Source organism: Drosophila sulfurigaster, chromosome 2L (genome assembly GCF_023558435.1).
Source record: "Drosophila sulfurigaster albostrigata strain 15112-1811.04 chromosome 2L, ASM2355843v2, whole genome shotgun sequence".
NCBI lineage: Eukaryota > Metazoa > Arthropoda > Insecta > Diptera > Drosophilidae > Drosophila > Drosophila sulfurigaster.
The window spans coordinates 23,125,683-23,148,203 of NC_084881.1; the positions used below are offsets into that span (position 1 = coordinate 23,125,683).

General features: G+C 38.5%; 2 protein-coding genes across 3 annotated transcripts; one reads left to right on the forward strand and one right to left on the reverse strand.

The window, feature by feature from the left end:
* The first annotated feature begins 15,936 nt into the window (after positions 1 to 15,936).
* LOC133835299 (protein-glucosylgalactosylhydroxylysine glucosidase) lies at positions 15,937 to 18,507 on the forward strand. 2 transcript variants are annotated; one of them, XM_062265296.1, is made up of 5 exons: positions 15,937 to 16,085; positions 16,169 to 16,527; positions 16,585 to 17,275; positions 17,327 to 18,336; positions 18,391 to 18,507. In XM_062265296.1, exons 1-5 carry the CDS (start codon positions 15,976 to 15,978, stop codon positions 18,459 to 18,461), a joined length of 2,241 nt encoding a protein of 746 aa, XP_062121280.1. In that variant the 5' UTR covers positions 15,937 to 15,975; the 3' UTR covers positions 18,462 to 18,507. The 2 variants fall into 2 exon arrangements, with proteins under 2 accessions (XP_062121280.1, XP_062121281.1); XM_062265297.1 differs by having other exon boundaries at positions 16,588 to 17,275.
* On the reverse strand, positions 18,502 to 22,492 carry LOC133835298 (U4/U6.U5 tri-snRNP-associated protein 1). Its single transcript, XM_062265294.1, has 6 exons — positions 22,137 to 22,492; positions 20,779 to 21,830; positions 20,170 to 20,717; positions 19,345 to 20,112; positions 19,054 to 19,279; positions 18,502 to 18,990 (listed from the first exon to the last, which is right to left on the reverse strand). Exons 1-6 carry the CDS (start codon positions 22,396 to 22,398, stop codon positions 18,835 to 18,837), a joined length of 3,012 nt encoding a protein of 1,003 aa, XP_062121278.1. The 5' UTR covers positions 22,399 to 22,492; the 3' UTR covers positions 18,502 to 18,834.
* Positions 22,493 to 22,521: the final 29 nt, after the last annotated feature.

Sequence of the window (22,521 nt, forward strand, 5' to 3'; positions counted from 1 at the left end):
GATCATTAGCCGTGGAGTCGCTCTGCTTCTGACTCCAGTTTCGTTGGCTAAATTGTCGCCATGTGCGCTCAACTCTTGCCCTCCCTGCTGTGTGTGCCCCAAAAAAAAGACTGAAAAAAAACCTGAGACACAATATTGCTTAAGCAACAGCGCTTCCGACTTTTCACCAGAATTTTAAAGCTACACACACACACACATAGCAGCGAATTCGCCTCACTGTTTGACCTGTTCCATGTGAACTTTGCTGGCGAATGGTCAGAGGAATGGACAGAGGGATGGGGTCGGACTTCCGCTAGCAGCCACCGATTGACAATTGCTTACATTGGCCCAGCTATAATTTCAATATCGTTTAAAAGCAATCTTCTTAACTGCCTAACTGCGGACTTATTATAAAGACCGGAACTAGCTACGCATCGCATTGCATCGCATCGAAGAATGTTCTTTTCTAGTATCCCAACGGCAATCGGATGTTTGCCACGCGTCAAGCACCTACCTCTAGGTACCTTCATTCTTCTCCCCTTTGTATAGTCTAATTGCTCATTATGATCGATCATCATCATCCTCTGATCAGCACTGGCAATGGATGCTATGCAGCTACCTTTCAATGACCGCAACTTCCGTCTTTTTTTTTAGCTTTTGCCAGCTGCATTCATGTGGAACTTTAGCAGCTACTGTTACTTAGATTGTCTATTGCTGCTTTGCTGTTGCTATTTTTCTGGGTGCTCTATGTTTTGCTTTGATTTCATTGCAAAATCATTCGCCATATTGCTGTTTTCTTTTTTTTTTGCGCTATTTTGTTGCTGGTGTTGGGGCTTTGCAACGTCTGCTTAACGGAAGCAACCGTTAGACGATCTGTTCCCGGTGACCGGTGACTAAATGCAATTAGTTGCAGCAACAAACTGCAGCTGTTACCGCTGTGGCTGCCACATTTTGCTGTTGCAGCTTTCCATTTGACTAAGCAGCCAACAAACAACAACCGCTGAGGAGCTGTAAATGATCCCGGCTAAATATTTACCTTCCTCTATCCACCAGGCTTCTATCATCCCATAATTCCCCAAAAAGTATAACACCACATTTAGCTTACATCCTTAATATCTTTGGCTTTACTCCATTACTAATCTATTTATTATCTTTTCACTCCCATTAATTTATCAATGCTCCCAAATCGATTCTCATTGCCAATTGGCTTTCCTCTCTTTGAACTCGGCTTCATTGTTTTAATAGTATTTCTTTCAATTTTTCGCAAATAATTTGCTATTAAAGTGAGCTAAATCAATTTGATATTTATACGTAAAACTTCAAAACGCTTTTCAATTATGTTGATCATATTTTTGTTCTATTTATTATTAGTCAGCCTTAGATCTTAACAAAATTTAATAAAAGATTTTTAAGATTTCCTTATTGGTAATTGGAATTTCATTACTGCTTTCTAGTTAAAGTTACATTGCGTAATGAAAATAGGTTTTAAAATTTATAAGTACAACCTCAAACCAATAATCATTGTCCCCTATAAGTTCAGAACAAAATAAATCCAAACAAAGTTTATATAAAAATAAAATAAATAAAAATAAATAACAACAGAAAAGTGTAATAAACAAATGAATACACATTTCTGCAAGACTAGACAAGTTAAGAAAATAAACTTTATAAAAATAAATAAATCAAAAATTTTCGAATTAGAGTTGCGGACTATAAAAGAATATGTTTTCAAAATTTTATGATTTACTCATGAGTAAAATGTTAATACCTCTCTGTTCGTTTAGTTTAGTTAAATAGGTATATCATTAGCTAGTTCAGTGTGAGTGTATTCAAAAGGTATTTGGATTATGAGTGATGAGCGTGCAAGTATTCGTTGAGATATTTTTAGAATTTTAGTAACTACACATGACTATAATGCGACTAATCTATTGTTGTTTCAACAGTCAGGGAACATATAAACAGTTCGTTAGGCGCATTGCAATTTGCTTGTGGGATGTAAACAAGAGAGTATAAGACTAAAAGTTACCGTGTAATAAAAATGCCAGAGAATGTAGGATTTTATTTGATTAAATCTGGTATTCATGAAATTTATTCTTATTTAAATCGAATTTTATTTAATTTTTGTTTGTACTGAAGTTTTTATAAGCTCAAATTTGTATTAAATTTATAGGGTATAACAAGCATATGATTTAGCTGTATATCTTATGTGTTTAGCGTCATTAATTGGGCTAGATCTAGTTCTACTTTTGCTACAATTCAACGTTTTGTGAATTTTATATTTCATTTCTGGGAGTTTTTTCGATAATACTTATGTTTAGCAAATATGACTGAATTTACAGGGTATAACTGGATTTTTGGCTAACTGTTCATCTTGTGTTCGATAAATACTTTTTCAGTATTTCCTGTATATGATAAAATGCCATAATGTTCTACCTTTCCTAAAAACTAACTTTTTTTAATTTCACATTTCATGTCTGTTTAAGAGTTGTTGCAAACTTACTTATGTATATAAAACAAATATGGGTGAATTTACAGGGTATAACTGGCTTTTTGGCTAGCTGTTCATCATATGTCAGATAGATTCGTTAACAGTATTTGCTATATAAAATTCCATAATGCCCGTGTATTCGAAACTCATGCGTTTTTATTTTATTTTATTTTGTTTTATTTTTTACATTGTCATCGAACCGTGACGGCGCGTTGTTATTGTGCGATCTGTCGGTTGTGCGATGGTGTGTGTGTGTGGTGTGTGGTGTGTGGTGTGTGTATGAGTGATGTACCTGTGTGTGGCTCAGTGTCTAACCCCCGGTTTGATGATCTAAGTGTAGAACATGCGATAATGTTTATGGCCCTCTCACAGTGGCTGCTTTATAGGGGTGCACAGCCGTTCACTATCTCTGAGCCTGCATGACAGACGACAGACAACAACACAACACACATAACGAAAAAGAAAAAAACCCAAAATAAAATTATAGAAAAAAGTAGTTAAAATGTGCAATGGAATAAGCCAGAAATGGGCGCTACTGTGCGCCGGATCTATAGCTATGATCGAGAGAGAAGGGATAATTAATTATGCCGTGGGTGCTGCTGTTGTTGTTGTTGTTGTTACTGTTGATGCTGCTGCTGTTCCTGTTGCTGTTGCTGTTGCTGGTGACATTTTGCAGCTTGTCTTGATAAGGAAATGACGCGGCATTAAATAGCGATCTATAGAGTAACTCGAATTCGAATCAACTCCAACAACGGAAGCAAAGAAGCACTTTCTGTCATCTCAGCAGTTAATGCTCCAATTTCGTATACACAGACACATGATATATATGTATTATAGAGGTATAAAAGTCTCTAGCAGTATGTTTCTAAGCATGACTCAGTCAGCTCCCCTACCCCTCTCCACTATCCACAACTTTCGCCCCTCCCCCCCCCCTTCCCCCCTCACTTGGAGCTGCTTCCCCTTGACATTTCGTTTCGACAAATTGTGCAATTGCTTCGACTCTTTTCTGTTTCTGTGACTGTTTCTGTTGTTTTGGCTGTTGTGTTATTGTTTTCGTTGCATTAGTTTGCAATTATTGGCCAAATGCAATTGCAAATTGCATTTTGGGAAAGCTGCAACAATTTCGGGTGAAAGTTGCAACATATGTATGTGTGTGCGGCAGCAACAACAGCAGCGGCAACAGCTGGCGTCAATCCTCAAAGCCTCTGCAGTTAGTTTTAGTTAGTTTTCTGTCTGTTTCTCCTCGTTTCGATACAGTTCTAACTAACGAGCTTTCACCAAAACAGGAAAAAAATCATTTTCAAGAACTTCCCGTTGAACTTCAAACTTCAAGCGAACTAACGGATGTTTAGTCGAAAAGCAAAAACAGGCCCAAATCTGTTGTGCTTTGGGCCAAAAAGGGGGCCAGGCGGGTCAAAAGCAATTGACCGCACAGCAGGAACAGCAGCAGAGAAAAAGGGCTTTAGCTTAATGTAAAGTTGGCACGGCAACAACTACAAAACACTAGTAGCCTGCTACCAAAAACAATAACAATAACAATGATAAAAAAAATATAATAATAATACTATAATAATCATAACAACAACAATAAGCCAAACATGTATGACCATTTTGACCACATTTAAGTGAAGTCATCAAAAAACAGAATTCTGTGAAACTTTTGCCGCTGCCCGACATAAAACCCAACCAAAAAAAAAAAACACTGTAAAAAACAAAAAGTAAAAAAGAAAACAGAAAACAGAAAGAGGATTTCTTAATTACTAGGGGCCAGTCGAGCGGCCAGCAAATATACAAAATAAAAAAAGCGGTGCGTTTAGGGTCAGTTTCTTGTAGTATTGGCCTCATCATAATTACAGGGCAGTTCTTTGCTCCATAAGCCGGGGCCAATGTGATATGTCGCGCTCTATTGCCAGAGCTCACTGTCTCCGACTCCGACTCCGACTCGGACTTCGACTTTGACTCCTCCTCCCCTTCTCCTTCCCCTCTCTGAGGCAGCTCCTGTTATGAGCCGACAATTATTTTACGAGCTAACTGAAACTCTAACAACAACAAGTACAACTCACGACAATTCTGTGATCCCAAAATGGGTTCTTTTCTTTTACTATTTCTTTTTTTTTTTTGGTATTTTTATACTGTCAAATTCTAGTTATGCCGCCGTTTGCCACTGTCTAACGTTACGGCTGGCTGCCTCAACAGATCTGCGATAGCGAAATAAATTTTTTTAAATGCTGCGCATGTGCGACAACAACAACAACAACAACGAAAATAACATTAACAGCAACAACCACAAAACGACTACCACAAATGTCACCCAAAACAATATAATTTTTCTCTGTTTGTGTGTCTCTTTTTTTTGAGAGAGAAAAGCGTTTAATTTTTGTGGCTGAAATTGTTACGATTTTCCAGCATTTAGCCCGAAGTTGCAAGCTGCAAACCTGCAGCTTGAAGGCGTTTTCTGTTCCGCCCTCTCGATGCTTTCATGCCACATCGCCGCAGTCAACGGAGCAGAAAATAAAAAACAAAAACCTAAAATGAAGGAGAAATATATCTAAAGCATGTGCAACAGGTCCACCGCATATAGTGAACTACTTATGTATGGCGACTTCTTCGAAGATCCGCAGAATGCCGCAGATCGTCAGGTTGTGGCAGGTTCGTTAGGTTGCCCTAGGTTTTTTGCCTCTCGGTCCCTTGATGACTATGATAATAATTTAGACTCTTATCGCTCAAACATGCAATATGGCTGAACGGCTGGCTGCCTCAGTAAACCTCAAAGCTAAAAGCTGACTGTTCACTGCTGCTGCCTCCTCATTGTGGCAACGACTCGGCAAATATTTTCCGCTTCTGCTGCTGGAAATGGAAAATTGTGAAAAATTATGTGCTAAACACGCAGCTTGCAAATGGCTTGGCAAGTGGTACAGTTACCGCAAAGCTTTAGCAGCGCATTCTTAACTAATACTTTCCACACTGTGCTACAGAAATTATGGCTGTTTATGGAGCTTACTATCGATAGCAGGCAAGCACGCTACTATCGATATCACACAGTTTACATAGAAAAGTTATTACATATAGTAAGCATAGAAGATATTGCTGTCAAAATAAAATTTAAAGATACCTGATTTATATTATCAGCAATAAATGTATTTTTGAAATTTATATCAATATTTTCTACTTATTTATATATGAAAGGGCTAGATACACATTATTATAAAATTATTAATAATAAACCAATCATTAAAAGTTATTCAGTAGAAACAGCACTGTATTTGACACAGAATGTGAATATTTATTGTAAGTACTAACTGTCAAATATTGTAAAATATTTAAACGTTTTAAGTAGTAAGCAAAGCTATTGATTATAGTTACACAAAGCTATTGATTATTTAGAATTTCTGTCATCATCTTATTGATTATCAAAACGAAAATTTTGCAAAATTACATTCAAATTGCTATAATTACAAAGCACTACTTCATCGATCGTTTATTGTTTGCTGTATTATTACTAGACCTCGAATCTCGCATATTTTCATATTTTTATTTCCTTCAACTCATGTTGTAAAAATATATATTTTTAAACGAACACAAACATTATTAATTGAAGTATTTTTCAAAGGTATTCTAATTTAATATAACTGAAAATGTATAATTCTTAAAGATTCTCATTATTTTTAAGGTTCATCCAGACATTTCACTTTGGTAACATTGAAGTAACATTTCTTTGCATTTCCTTATCTAAAATTATTTTCTTTTTTTTCTCTTTTTTAAGTATTATTATTTCATGGGTTTCACCTTAAAGTAAGTCATAAAAGATTATCACTTGGCATTAAAAAGCAATTAAAGATTTTGGAAAATTCTCTTCGTAAATTTGAAACATGCAGCTTAGTGTCTACCTAGCGTTAGATGGCGCCAGTTTAGCGTTTCAATTAAAGTGCAATAACAACTCTATTATCGTGCAATAAGCCAATATCAATAAACGTCATCGATTTGCCAGCTGCTCGAGCTGAGTATCTGCCAGATACAGATTCGAAGTCGAAGTCAAAGTCGAAGTCGTACTATGTGCAAGATGACGTGAGATATGAAACGCTCTAAAAACAATAAAAGCAGAAATCAATTTTCCACTAAAGTGCAGCGGCAAGTTGCAAGTTGGACAAGTGCCAGGTTGCAGCTTGCCGTTGCAATGATGCGTGAACGTGTTGAGGTTGAAGTTGTTGTCGTCGTCGTTGTTGTTGTTGTTGTTGTTTTTGCTGCTGTTAGTTAGCTACCGATTGTTGTTCGGATTGTGTGGCAGGCTAACACCTTAAATGGTAGCCAGGCCACTTGCTGACAAGCTCGAGTAACTCGAGAGCCTGTGATTATCTCTGAGCTCGAGAAATATTTATGAACTGATGGCCGAACGCACAATCATTGATGAGGATGCAACAGCAACCACTACAGGAGCAGCAGCAGCTTCTTAACTCTGATCTTATCGCTGCCCCAGCTCTGGCCACAGCTATGGCCACTGGGTATTGATATTAAGACTGAAGCATAGACCACGCCATCTTGCCGCAAAAGTATTGCTGGTTGATGGCTTAGCAGGAAGCACGCTTTGTAGCTGCAAAGTACTATCTTATGGAAATTCATTTTACCCAACAACAAAAATTATGAATAACAGCAGCAGCAAACGCAATTCTTTTGAGGGGTCGGGCTGTTGTTGCTGCTCGAAGAACAGGTGTAATAATTGAAACCGCGCGCTGCTTGGAAAACGCTAATCACGCTGCTGGCTTTCAATCTGACTCTGCGTCTGACTCTGCCTCTGCCTCTGCCTTTGACTCTGACTCTGGCTGTGGCAAATTATGAGGCAGGCGTCGTTGTCTCGCAGCTACTTCAAGATGCGAGCACATTCTGCACTTGACTTGGCTTTGCGGTTACGCTCGCTGATTTCTTGGGCATTATCGCAGTCAGCAGCTGTAAAATTACAAAAGTCTGAGACGTAGAGACACTCGCTGCTCTCTTGCGAATATAACTCATACGACGCATAGCACGTCAGTGCTTCAACTCGAGTGTCCTGCTTGATGCTTTTCCCACGCTCTGCTCCTGAACCTGGACCTACCTTAATTAGCGGTCAACCAAGCGTGCTCATTTGTCGCACCTGTGCGCACCACACACACATACACACACACACAGAGCACACAGTTAACGCTTTTCTCGGTGGTTGCCTCGCAGGGAAATGACTTACGCATTTCAAATGAAGTAAACGAGAATTTACATATCAATCGCCCAAAATGAAACAACAAAATTGCGCCTCATGCTGATAATTATCAGCGACCATGAGTGTGAGTACCCGTATGAGTACCCGTATTCATGAATGTGTATGTGTGTGTGTGTGTATTCATTTCGTTGTGCGCCAATTGCAATTGAATTGAAGAGCAGCCGGCCAGAGGTCACAGACGATTCACACACACACACACATACAACTGAATTATCTGGAAGCTACACTGAGCAACACAACACACACAATGGGGTGGATAAACACAATGATTAAGCAAACCGCACACAGCACAACAAGTAAGCTCTTAATGAGAATTAATGCAGTTTAAGATGCGTTTAAGATATGAGGAAAATAATACCAAATATAAGTTAATAAGGTAGCACGTGAAGGCGAAAAAATGAGCTGGTTAAATTATTCAGAACTTAATTCAGGGATGAGCGGAAGAGATGGCTTTAACTGCAAAGAATATATTTAATAATATGCAGATAAAAATGAAAATAAATTAATATTTAATATATATATTTATAAAATATATATGGGTAATTCTCTGGCGATAAACGTCGCGTGCGACACAATTTACAGTGAAACAAAAATGAAACAATTTTAAAAATAAGTAAAGTTTGTTCTTATAGATCTGGATTAGCATTTTAGAGCTAAGATTGCTTTTACAAACTTTTTCTGTTGTACGATAAAATATATAAATATATATTTTTTTCATACAAATTTATTAATTTTTTCAACAAAAAAAAATTGTTCCTTAGCTTAGCTATATTTAAACTGCCAATCAAAACGTATAAGTTTCATTTTTACCCAAATTAAAAAAGTCTATCATCATCACTCAATAAGTCGAATGACTAAGAAAAAGAAATATAATTTTGCATCCAAATATCAGAATAATTCTTATAAAAAAAAGGTTTCAAGTGTAATATCATTTTTCCAAAGTAGAACAATTTAAGATTCTCCTCGAAATAAAACTCTTTCTTAGCATTCACAATTCTTTCGTGCTGAATTGTTGAACTGACTAACATTGTTGGTTCATAATAAAAATATATGCATATATTGCTACAAAATAATGATATATAAACAAATCCCAAGTTATTATAATAAATAACAGATACTTAAACAAATGGTATTTCATTAGAAATGCATGTGGCACAATTTTATAAAAAATTTAGATGTAACTTTAAACTACCAGAAACTAGTTCAATTGCAATTTACAATGAAGTGTAATTTAAATAATAAGTATATTTTGTATTGTAAGTAAGCAAGTATTTGGTATATTATTCTTAAAGTGGAACTAAGTTCAAAGGCAGCTACTGTTAATTTACATATGAGGAGTTTAGAACCTGTTGCTTGGTGTAATTGCAGCGACCACGCGACGCGTGAGATCAACGGCGTCTCAGGCAGACAGAGTGGTGAAGGGGAACGGGGAAAGGGGTGGAACAAGTGGCAAAGAGACAGAGAGACAGAGTGTGCACCTGTGTGCAACGCGCACAAAATAATGCAAATTATCGGCTAGAATTGCACACGGAATGGTCAGGTGCAGGCAGATGTGCAGATAGTGAGTGCTACAAAGACTGCACTCATAATTGAGTTGCAAATGCGGCGGCTGAAAGGCGGTGTCGATGGGCTACCTACCTCCTTATCCCCTCCTCCTCCTCCTCCTTTCCTCTTACCGTTCCACTTCCCCCTTCTAATCCACACACACACACACACACAGTTCAGGTCTTGAACTTGAGGTTCCCAGGCCTGCTGTGTGGAGGTAGCCAAAGCAACGACGGGAGCGCTTACATTTAAATCGCCTAATGCCATTTGAAAAAGCAAAGAAGGAAAACAACATCAAATTTAAATACGCCCTTTCACAGATAATCATCATAATTATCTTGCAACAATAAATAAAATACGAGTGTATATCTAAGCAAATTACAACAATTAAAGCCAAAGCTAACGCACAGTTAGACAACACCCAAAAGCACAAAAACAAAAACTCTATCCAGGCGAAAGCGACCGATTACCAACTAACTATATTTTTTGTTTTATTTTGTATTTTTGTATAAGACCTCCATACTCTTGCGGTATGTAGATGCATAGATACATATGTTGCGTATATATTACATTGTAGGTTGTACATTGTACATTGTACTATTCACTATACTACATAATAAACATAATTTTCACACGCGTTTCATTTTCGAGGCGCACACACACAAATTAGGCAGAAAAACACTGCGAGAGACCCGAAAGAGCCCCAAAAACGCGAGCAAATGCTTGGGCTCAATGCGAGGGGCGTTTCACAACTTGCTCACACCTATTTTACAGAAAGAAATAATTTATTATTTAAGGAATTATTTACGTTATTTCAGTAAACATCAAAATTCTAAATAAAATTTTAGGAAAACAAACTTGCATGTCGATTTTTTTATAATTAAAAATAAATAATTAACAAATAACGCAATTATCTTCTTACAATTAAGAAACAAAGGCTTAAATACCTTAAACATAAATTTGTATGCTAAACTTGTATTTTAAGAATAAAAACATCTTATTTTAAAATTAAAATCTTGATTCTTGATTGAAAAGTTGATTCCAGATTTTATTCTTGATTTTAGTACGTTTTTTCTTTCACTTTTTCTATATGTGAACAAATAAATTAACAGAAATCAACATTAAATAAAAATAAATGCAGCAATAATTTGTTTTCTGACAACAGAAAATTTATATGCAAAAGTTTCTGTGTTTATAAAAGGCAAATTTTTACAGGACAACCATTAATATCGTATTTTCGAAACCCTTCATTTGTAATTTTTGCAGTAACTTTTAAAGTATTAAAGTAATCACTTATCAAACTAATTAACAAAGTTGTTCAAAATATCATATTATGCAATGCAATTATTAGAACATGATGTATTAGACATAAATCATTATTAAAAACAATTCAAACAAAGGTCTAAAATTCTCTTTTATCACATATGTTATAAGTAAATAATACAATATGCATTAAAAGATTCTAAATTCTCATTAATTTCACAAATTGCTAAAAAAGAATATAAAATGAATTAATGTTTTTCATTAACGTCACAAATTGTTAAAAATGCATACAAAATAAATCAGAATTTCACAAGTTCCCATTAATGTCACAAACTTGTCAAATCGCCCATGTAACTTGTTGTTATAACCATTGTTGAAATTATTGTCTGTAGTATTGTTGTTATTGCTTCTATTATTGTTGTTGTTATTGCCTGTTGGTGGTGTTAGCGTTGTTGTTGTTGTTATTGTTGTTGGAGTCGGAGTTGCGTGGTGCGACGACGATGACGACGACGACGACGACGACGACGACTAAGCCCAATGCCCAATGCCTCAAAAGCGGAAACTCATTGGCAACGCTTCGTTGCGTAAATTTCTCGACGCGACTTTTCGGGCAACAGGTTAACAAAAAAAAGCAAAATAAAACAACTGACAAAAACAACTACAAAAAGACTGCAAAAAAAAAAACACAAATCTGACGCCAAAACCACCAGCAAAATGGCGGAGCAGAAAACAACAACAAAACTGCGAAAAAAAAAAGAAGGAAAAAAATGTTTTAATATTTCAGTTACGCTTCGGCAAGCGGCGACATCGCGATAGGCAGGCTCTGCATAGACTTCTTGAAAAACAGCAAAAAAAAAAATAAAAAGTAAAATAAATAATAACAACAACAACAAGAGTAAGAGCAAGAGCAACATGAGCATTTCAAATTTGCCGGAGCGAGACAGTTAGTGTGTGTGCCAGAAGGAGATGGCGCTAATAGGGGGAAGTCAGTAAAGCCGCAAAACAAAGGGTAAATCACGTGGCCCATAGATCTAAAACAGATTCAGATCTCGTGCCAAGTAACCACAAAAAAAGAAAGAAGACATGTTGATGTTGACTGTACTCTGTGTTGTATTTGCTATACTCGTATATATGTATATAGTATGTATATACTGAACACCTGAGCATTTCTTTATGGATCTTGAGCAGAAAACCTATCGCGGCGTAACGTCATTAAAATTAGTTGAGATATGTTAGTTGGCTCTAGCTGAGTTAAGATGTAAGGGTTCCCGATTGCCACTCTTCTGAGCTACCCCAGCAAACACGCAAGAGGGACGGCAAGTCATGCGCCCATATCGCTACAGTTTCTAGTTAGTTCGGTTAGCTCTTCTTCTTTCTATAGTCGGAGTGGAGTGGAGTCGCAATTGTAGCTGTTTTATTGGTTACGCTTCGCTGTCGGGGCAATGATGATAATGGCGATGTCGAATTTGATTTTGATTTTGGTTACTTCTAGGCCTCTATGGTTTCTACGCCTGGAAAGCTTCGTTGTTGCACGCCGAGATTCTCACGTAATTAGTGCCACGAACAATAACAACAACAGCGAAAGCCATATAATTAGCCCAGCTGCGAAGAAGAGTAGCTCAGAATTATTCATAGTTGCAGTAAAGATGAAAAAAAAGCGATTCGAAACAACAACAAAAAAGTGGAGCATATATGTGGAAGAGAGAGAGACAAAAATTGTTATAGAATAAAATAGCATACAGTAGATTGTGCTACTATAGTGCAAGATACGCAGGTGCTTCGGGTCGCTGGGCCACCCCAGAGTTATGCCAGCGTTGAACCAGCTGCGATTCTCAGTTAACCGTTTAATGACTTTTCTTTTGTGCCGATGCCATTAGAAGATTTCCCACATCCTATTGTCTGCGCTGCCTTCATTCATCAGCACATCATCAGCCCAACTCTCTCTCTCTCTCTCTCTCTCTCTCTCTCTCTGTCTCTGTGTCTCCCTCTCTCTCCCATTTCCCATCACATGTGCCACGCCTTGTCGCTGTCTCAATTATCAACATCTCATCTGAGCGACAAGTGCAGTCCATAAAAAATCCCAAAGACTATAATATATTTTTATAGACTTTCAAGAAGGCACTCAACAATATGCCAAAGGTGTTTGCCTGTCTAAATTTAATAAATTGTAAACTTCATAAACCTATTTATAAATTTATCCTTATTGATTTATTTTATGTGATCAGGTAAATAAAAATCTAAATAAATAAATTAAATTGTTTGTTCCAATTTAAAAAAAAAGCTTATTGTATAAATTTAAACAAAAAAACGCTTTCCAACTTATAAAATATTAGTAACGAAAAGAATAAATAATATACACATCAAATTAGCTTGTAGTCTTAAAATGAATGCTGATGCTACTTAAAAATTTAATTAATTGATTATATTAATAATTGAAAAGCATTCAAAACAAATCTTCATGTTTGCCTGATACGGCGGAATTGTCAACTTGTCGTCCATTATTCTATACGTACACCTTAAGCAACTTTCAGGTGTATTTTTTGGAAGGATAATGAAAATACTCGAATTCCAAATCCATAAGGACTTGGAGCTAGTAAATTTTGTGTACTTATAGTATCTCTGGAAAAAAAATATATTTTTCTTTAAAATTAATTATTAAAATTCTTAAATTTGATTTAAAACAAGTAAGAAAGTTACAGTCGAGTGTGCTCGACTGTGAGATACCCGCTACCCATTTTTAATAAAGGCAAAATATTGTGGTATCATTTTCAAAATATACCGAAAATACTAAAAAAATACTAAAAATATACCAAATGGTATGTTTGGTATATCGATATAGTACACCATTCAAAATATACCATAGGAGGCACAATATACCAGATTGTCAGCCAAAGCAACTAAGACCCCTAGAAAGTAGGCGTTTTTGCCCATACAAATGTATTTCTTTAATAACTTCCACAATTTTTATCTGATCGCAACCAAATTCAGGAATCATAAATACTACAGTAATTATAGTATACACCAAAGCTCGTAGCTCTAGCTTTAAAATTACACTTGTTATTCGATTTTTTCGATTTTACCCTATGGGTAGCGGGTATAAACAGTGTTTTATAGAAACTCTAAACCCAATATCCTTTTGTTATCTTCAATGAGTTGAAGGAACTATTGCATAATCGTTCGCATATACTTTACAGAAATTAAGCTATTTCATGAAGAACTTCTTTAATTGATTTTGCTGAACACTTGAAGTCTAAAAGTCTAATTTTCCTTGGCAGCATCTATTGATTAAATACTCACTCTTGACCATATAAATACTGCCAATAATTCCATAGTATTTGTGCCGAATCAAGGCAAGAAAACAATTAAATAAACAAATGTGCACGAGCATTTCTTGCATACCATAAACAAGTAACATATGATATAGGAATGTGAGATAGATAAAAATGCATAAAAGTCTAACGAAAGAATTAACATTTTTCCCTAGCAAAAAATCAATAAAATCCAAATCTAAGTAAATAATATTTGTTAAAAAGTTAATTCTAACTTTTGTTATCTTATTTATCTTATAATATTATTGTAAAAAACTGAAATTGATACTTAAGCTTTAAACGTACGCTTACTATTCCATGGGATGATAGCAAGTGGAGCTGAAAAAATATATACTATCTAAAGTATCTATTATTATTTCTCGAAGTGTTCATACGGACAGATAGATGGACAAACGGACATGGCTTATCGTCTGTATATAGCTTCATGTCTATACTTCATGGGTATACTTCATGTCTATATCTATACTCTTATCCATCTATTCTTCTGTCTATACTTCATGGGTGTTTCTGCCAGTTCCATCCATTTGCTACTGGCACAAAGGAATTCTCAGTCCGTTGATAAAAAAATTTATGCTACCTCTCTTAAAGTCGCTTTACTTCTAAATAAGTAGCTTATACTTACTTATATCTCGTCTATTTCTTGCGAGTGCTATATCAATTTAAGAGTCTTGGTAAAGACTCTTATTCTCCAACAGGTAAACTAGGTAATTCTTATAGTTTCCGAATTATCCTAGATTTCATGATTATACACTTGTCTTTATCAGTTCGCTGACCAAAAATTTACAAGTGTCGGATTCCATATTTTTTTAATACATGTATTTTGAAAATGTGACAAGAATAATTAGAGATATAAAACATTTGGATATTAGTTTTTTTTAGCTTTAACTCGGCTAAAATCTAGTAATGAGGGTAACCAGGATGGCAATGTTAGATTCTAAAGAATGAAATATTATAAAGAGAAATTGTTACATAATTAAATAAGTATCTCTTTACCATTTGAAGAGCAATTCTAATTTTCATCAATATAAACCGATTAGCATTTTTAAAATTCCCACGGACTCAACATATAATCACGGTTGCCATTCCAAAAAAATTTTTTGTACCAAAATTTTGAAAAAATGTACCAATTTTAGCAAAATGTACCACAAATTTTTTCACGAAAGATTTGTTGTATTTCACAAATTGTGATTCACAATATATAACTGTTTACGTAGTGATAGACCTTAGATTGGCGCATACATATTTTCTCAATTGACACAATACGTTGCAAATCGACTGTATGCGATATTTTCAAGTGTTAGTCATGGTTAAATTTCTAACTAATACAAAATTTGTGTCTGGTGGAACAAAGTCATTTGTTAAAATAATATGTGTGAACATAAAATTTTATGAAAAATTTAAATTCTAGACCAGTCATATTGAAAATGTACCAAAATGAAAAAAGTGATCCAATGTACCAACGCATAAAAAAATGTACCAGTTTTGGTACATTTGTACCAAAAGTGGCAACCGTGCATATAATACACATATTGTTTACATATCATCCAATCCTGTAAGATCCTATAATTCTTGTGACAAGCGAAGCGCGGAGTATTGTCCTACCAATGGACATTCAAATAGACCTTGTAGTTCTCGAGTTGTCGTTGTACTTGTCAGTTTCTGAGGGCAGCTCTAGCAATATTATCTAAATGCCTAAAAGTATACCCCAAAATAATGAGAGAACGAATTTAAATGCTCATTTGTAGGTTTGATGAACTTTAAGTTAAATAAATTATATTAATCAGAAATTATTAACTGTAGCTAAGCAAACTTATACATTTTAAACTTTTTCTAATACATAATTTAAATATTAATTAAATTAAAATAAATCTACTATTTAATTCATGATTACAGATTAATGATTAGGTACACACAATCACAAACATCAATTAATGCGATTAAGGCTGATTAGAGATAGTACTTTTACTGTGAGAAAGTTGTTTCAGCTGCGACAAATATAAACAGTTAGCGACTCACAACTGTCGAGTGTTTGCCGCTCCGACTTAAACTTATCAGTTCCTTTTGTCAGCTATCGAGCAATCAGAGTTGAGAGAGCAGTTTCAGTATATTCCGAGCATTCCTCGACAATGGATCAGTGCAGGCGGAATATGAGCAAATTTCAATTTGCATTAATTTTCACGCTTATCTGGCAGAGCAGAGCAGACTCTTCAGATCCCTTCCTGCTACAAACCCAAAGGTAAAGTATAATGTTTTGATCTGTAGATTGAAGAGATATTAGATAAGCTAAAGTTACAATTTTTTTTTATTTGTTTGCATAAGCTTACCCTCGGATTTGAACTTTATGCCCAGTCTGTCCAATGGACATTTGGGTTACACGGTCTTTGGAGATGCCATCTTCATGAATGGCGTGTACAATGGCGCCACTGGGAAGAGCAAGCGTGCGAGAATTCCCAACTGGATCAACATAAATGCCGAGATCTGCGATCGCTTTGGTTGCGAACAACCAACTGGCATTAGCTATGAGATGAATCTGCGTGATGGCTACTTTCATTACACGAAAAACTACGCTTCCATTGGCATAACGCTGGAGCAACGCACGTATCCACATCGTTATTACAATCGCGCCTTGATCTACGAAGTGCTGGCCACACGACATGCGACATCCACATTTATCAACTGTAAGAATTAAATCAAATTAATAACTATATTAAGAGTAATAATATAAACTCACAAAGCAGCACCGAGATTTCTAAAGCTGACACAGCAACCCGGCAATGACAGCGATGCCTTTGACTTTGTGGGGATCAACAATGGCAGCGATGCAGTTGGAGATTATCGCCAGTTACGTGGACGCACCCGTATCGTGGAGTTGGAACAGTTTCAGCCGCAAGCTCATGAGATTCACGTGGCATTCAGTGAGTCCCTTGAGCAGCCACGTCAAGTACCTTGGCCCGCATGGCAAGCTCAGCTGCAGCATCGCGTTGTCATCAGCTTGGATCGCGTAGAAAGTGTTGCACTCAATGAATTGCAAAATGTAATGCGACTCAGTGACGCCGCTTTGCTGGCAAGCCACACAAAGTTGTGGCACGAGTTCTGGCAACAGCATTTCTCCATCGAAATCACAGGCAATGCTCTTGAATTATCGCGCATTGTGAATGCTGGTATCTTCTATTTGGTCAGTTCGCTGCCCACGCTGAGCAGCAATCAACCGAACGATCCATACTATGGCTTGAGTCCCACTGGCTTGGCACGCGGCAATCTGGAGGCCGACTATCAAGGTCACAACTTTTGGGATACGGAAATCTGGATGCTGCCGGTGGCCACACAATTTGGCTACGACTATGGCAAACTGCTGCTTGAGTACCGCTTCAGGCATCTGAATGGAGCTCAATACAATGCCAATGCAACGGGTTACAAGGGTGCCAGGTGCGTCTAAAGTCCTTGCTACTTTTTCTATTATAAGTATTTCTGGAACAGATTCCCCTGGGAAAGTGCCTACACGGGCACCGAAGTGACCAATCCCTGCTGTCCCGAGGTGGCCCAACAAGAGATACACATCTCACCGGACATTTCGTTTGCGCTGCAAAAGCTTTTTGCCCAATCCCAAGATTACAATTGGCTCTGCGAACGCGCTTGGCCCATTGTCGCTGAGGTCGCCGACTTTCTGCTCAGCCGAGCTAGCTGTGAAGCGAATGCTTGTCACTTTCGCCAGGTGATGGGTCCCGATGAGGATCATGCCAACATCGATGACAATGTCTACACCAATGCTGTGTCCAAGATCGCACTCGATTTTGCTGCTTGGACAGCAGACAAATGCGACAGCAACACCAACAATTCGGCACGCATCGCAAATTGGCAACAGCTTAGGGATCAGCTGATAATCTTGTATGATGCGCAACTGGATTATCATCCGCAGCATTTGGGGTATCAGCTGCAGGCCATTGTGAAGCAGGCCGACACCATATTGCTTGGTTATCCGTTGCAATTCGATACCAGTTCCACGCATTTGAATGATTTGCATTACTATGCGAATGTGACACGAGAATCGGGTCCAGCTATGACCTGGTCCATGTTTGCAGCCAACTATCTGGGGACCGCAGAGTTTAGTCGTGCCGATGAGTATTTTACACGCGGCTATCAGAACTATGTGCGTCCCGAGTTCAAAGTGTGGAGCGAAACTCCCATTGGTTACGATGGCTCTGCCAATTTTCTAACTGGCATTGGAGGTTTCCTTCAAGCTCTAATCTTTGGCTATGGTGGCCTCAATTTTGCACGCGTTAATGACACGTTGCAACTGCAATTGACCACCGCCAATGTGCCACCAAATGTGCAGAAGTTGCAGGTGAAGTACATTCAATTTGCAGACAGCAAGTGCAGTTGGCAATTCAGTCATGAAAACTCCACCATGAATTGCTCTGGTCCGTCGACGCAGCATTTCGAACTGATCCAGGGCAACAATTACACGCAGTTGGGCAGCAATTTTACAGGTAAAAAGAACTTAAGGAGATAGTTAACTTTTACTTAAACTTTGATCGTTGCAGTGACACTCAACAGAGGCGATTTGCCATTGCAAATTCAACTGCTAAACGCCGATAAAACACCTCAAGCTTAAACTGTATTAATTTGACAAGGATTAAATAAACATACACACGTAATTTGTTATTCGGAATTATTCAAGATTTATAATTGTTTTTGCCTAAATGCTGCTTATTTTTGTTTGCGAAAGTTTTACAAATATCTCAATAAATACACTACGAAATCTTAAATAAACTCATTTGAAAACAAAAATAAGAGGAGGAAAGTGAAATAAATTTGTACAATTAAAAGAGATTGTTTACCAATAAATGTGAAGTTAGTAACTTCTTGTGTGTAGGGATCTGAACTCTAAACTAATTGTGAACATTGTTAGTTTGTTTGGTGATTTTGGAAGTAACTATTGCATTGCGTTGTGGAAAGTGTTAAATTGTTGTAGGAGTCGGAACTAATTATTTAAACTTTGATATTGAAGCACCACTGACGCCTGCGGCATTCTTGTTGCTGCCACTGAGCACCACATATGGTGTCTTGGTCTCCTTTTGCTTCTGCTGTAACATGGTTAGCGTGCAGAGCGGGGTATCCGTTGAGCTCATCGTCTTCATCAACTGGAACAACAATACAATTAGTAGTTGTTATTGATTACCATATTATTCACATTTTGAACTTACGCCATCCTGCTCCATTTTCTTGAGACGCTTCTCGATCTTGTTCTTGCCGGGACCTTTGCCGTGGAACTTGTGTGACAAATAGCGGAACGCCTCTTTGAGGTTTAATATGCGACCATTGTCATCAATGTAATCAAGCTTAACATTTGGCTTAAATGTCTCCTTGTCCTTAAAGTCCATAATGGGACCAGCATGGAAGCGATCACGTCGCCCAATCTTGTCCTCCTCGCTGCATTTCAAAAATATTAATTTAATAAATATTCAATGGAAAGAGAGTCAAATCAATTATCTTACCCGGCTGCCTTGTCTTCAATCGAATAGTTTTTGGCCTGCAAATGAGCCATTTTTGTGTTGCTTGGCCGATTCTTTTCCTCTTTCTCGAGATAACCCTTCGATAAAGCCAGACGCAAAGCATTTGCCACGCCAGCGCCTACATCAGGCTCCTCATCCAAAATGGCGCGCTCCTCAACATCATCACCCAAATTGTCTAAGTCAGCCGGTTGCATAACTTCATCAGGATTCACAGAATTCCATGTGCCGTGACTTAGAGTGGGCTCCTCGTGATTGCCATCCATATGCTCATCCATGGCATCGTTATTATCAAAGTCCATCATATCATTTGAATCCTCATTTCGATTACCAGCCATACCATAAGTGGGAATATCACCAAGTGTGCGACAAAACTCGGCTGTGGCATTGAGCACAATGTTGCCATCGGCACTACTTAGAATAACACCAGAGGTACTGGTTGCCTCGTCCACAGGCTCCGGCTTAATGTCCTGTTTTATACTTGCCACATCAATGGGCAACGACTTTTTAATAATGTTCTCTTTTTGCTTCAGCTTGCGCGCCTTGTTCAGCACACGCTCCAAGTCATCATCATCGGGTTCCAGCTTGATTTGCGGCTCCTCTTTCATGACCACATCGTCGTCGTCCGCTTCGCGATACCGTCCATGACGACTGCCCATGTTTGAGGAGCCAGCAGCCTCCGCAAGCGGTTCCAAATCCTCAGCTTTTAGTTTCTGACGCAGTTTCTTCACCTTTTTCTTGGGCTTCTTGAAACTGCAACAAGAAAAAATTGAAATTATTAAGGAATAAAAATGACAGCAGATAACTTACGTGGCCAACTCCTCCACGCTGAAGGTGTCCGAGGCTAGTTGTATGTTGGTATCCTGTAGAGTTTCCAGCCGTTTGCCAGCCAATTTGGTTTTAATTTCGAGCAATTTCCGTCTATGCTCACGCTCCTCCTCCACATTCTCGCCAATCACAAAGTTCTTGCGTGTTTTGGGCTTTCCATCGACATCATCATCGTACTTCTCGAGTATGGCACGCTCAATGGGATTGCCCAGCTCATCGTATTGCTCCTCATAGACGTTATAGCCATAACTAAGGGGATTGAGCTTCTTGTTTGCCACATTCTTTTTGTAACGTTCATCGTCAAGCATATTGACATTGACCAATGTGTCACCCTCCTCTTCATTCAGCACATCTTGATCCTTGAGCGTTAATATGACAGTGCGACCCTCGCCAAAATCATCCATATCGTGCTCCACGCGCAAGCCTTTAAGATTGCGATCGCCATAGGCCTGCTGTCTGGCCTTTTGTTTCTCTTGCTCCACCAGATCCGCGACACCAAACGCCTCATCTAACTCCTCTAATTCTTTAGCCTGCAAGAGATCGATAAATAGCAATAGTTTGCATATATGTATATATAAACCATTTACTCACCTTGCGCTTTGCTTCTTCACGTTCATTGACCACACGCTTGTTGCGATCCACCCACTTCGCCACGTTGTCCGTCTCCTCGTCCGATTCGCCCAGCGTGCGTATGCGTGCCAAACGCTCCTCAAGAAAACGCTTCTCTTTGCGCTGCTTTAGTTTATCACGCAATTTCTCCGCCTCTTTCTTCTCTTGTATATTGTCGGCAGGCTTATGCAAGAACTCACCCCACTCATCCTTATATGAAGAGAGATCCTTGTCAGCACCAGAGCGTGGTTTACTCTCCTGTTGGCTTCCGCTTGCAGATGTTGACGCAGCTGCCGGGGATGCTTTGCTAGGTCCGCTGTCCATTTCGAGTGGCTTCAGTCCGAGCTTGGCACGCAATTTATTCGTTTCGGCAATGGAGAGCACATCACCTGCGCCATTCTCTGGTATAGGTGAGTGTTCACGTTCCCTTTCTCTGTCCCGCTCCCTCTCACGTTCTCGAACTTGCTCACGTTCTCTTCCTGACTCGCGTTCACGCTCTCTTACTACATCTCGTTCTCTTCCTGCCTCGCGTTCCCTAACTGCTTCACGTTCACGTCCTGGCTCTCGCTCTCGGACAGCTTCACGTTCTCTTCCTGCTTCACGTTCTCTGCCTGCTTCGCGTTCTCTGCCTGCTTCACGTTCTCCTCGCACCCCTCGATTCTTGCGATTCGCTTCCGCCTGTTGCTGCTGCATTTGTGATGTGCCAGGCGACTGTGATCGAGATCTTCCTCCTCGCACACGTTCACGTTCTCTTCCCGCACGCTTGCGTGCTTCTCGTGCCTCGCGTTCCCTTTCCACCTCTCGCTCGCGTCTTCGTTCTCGCTCGTAGTCTGCATGCTTGGAGATTTGCGGTGGTGGTGGCGTGGCTACTTCATGTTCACGTTCTCGTGATGCCTGCGGCTCTCGTTCCCTCTCCCGCTCACGTTCTCGTTCCCTTGGCACCTGTTCTCGCTCTCGTTCTCTCGGCAACTGCTCCCGTTCTCGTGCCTTGGCTCTGGCATCTTGTTCAACCGGCACCTCAACGCAATCGGAACCTGCAAAACACACACAAGTTCAAAGACTTAGTATGGACACAATATAGAAATTTAAAACAGTTCCAAATTGGCCAAAGTTTCTTGAGCTGACTCACAGTCTGTCTGGAAAATAGGAAATAAAAAGAGAAAAAAGAGAACAAGAGCGCTTTAGTGAATTCTGAGCCAGTGAAATGTACAGCTCCAAAGGCAATTGATCAATTCCAATCCCATGTAGAAATATCGCTTTTCGATTTGGGGATGTTGAGCAATTGCCCCTTTAAATGGACTGCACAATCAATTGATAACTACTACATATACAAAACTTACTGTCTGAGTCGGATTCTTCCAGTGAGATGACTTCGCTGGGACGCTCACGCTCCTTGTGTCTGTGATGCTTGTGTCGATGTTCCTTGTGTTGTTTTTTATGCTTGTGTTGGTGTCGATGTTGTCGCGTTGAGGAAGAATCGTCTGTGAGATCCAATGTCACATCATCTTCGACGCCGCGATTTGTTGTCATGCGTTCACGCGAATGCGATCGATGACTGTGTTTCTTATCTTTTTTATGTTTTTTGCCCGAGGATGAGCCCATTTTTTCGCTTTTTCCGTATCACTAAAGTCCGAGTTTTTTTCTAAACGTTTTCGTCTTCTTCTTATTATTTGCTTTTTCGGGTTTTGCAACACTGACAGATATAATTTTGTGGCGTTGCCACTT

What these genes read in the sequence shown, in the direction of transcription:
- LOC133835299 (XM_062265296.1), top strand. Translation starts at nt 15,976, where the DNA reads ATGGATCAGTGCAGGCGGAATATGAGCAAATTTCAATTTGCATTAATT. An exon ending in TTCCTGCTACAAACCCAAAG is followed by an intron (nt 16,086 to 16,168) that starts GTAAAGTATAAT and finishes TGTTTGCATAAG; the next exon opens with CTTACCCTCGGATTTGAACT. An exon ending in GACATCCACATTTATCAACT is followed by an intron (nt 16,528 to 16,584) that starts GTAAGAATTAAA and finishes AAACTCACAAAG; the next exon opens with CAGCACCGAGATTTCTAAAG.
- LOC133835298 (XM_062265294.1), bottom strand. Translation starts at nt 22,398, where the DNA reads ATGGGCTCATCCTCGGGCAAAAAACATAAAAAAGATAAGAAACACAGT. An exon ending in GGAAGAATCCGACTCAGACA is followed by an intron (nt 21,831 to 22,136) that starts GTAAGTTTTGTA and finishes TGTGTTTTGCAG; the next exon opens with GTTCCGATTGCGTTGAGGTG. An exon ending in AGAAAATGGAGCAGGATGGC is followed by an intron (nt 18,991 to 19,053) that starts GTAAGTTCAAAA and finishes TTGTTGTTCCAG; the next exon opens with TTGATGAAGACGATGAGCTC.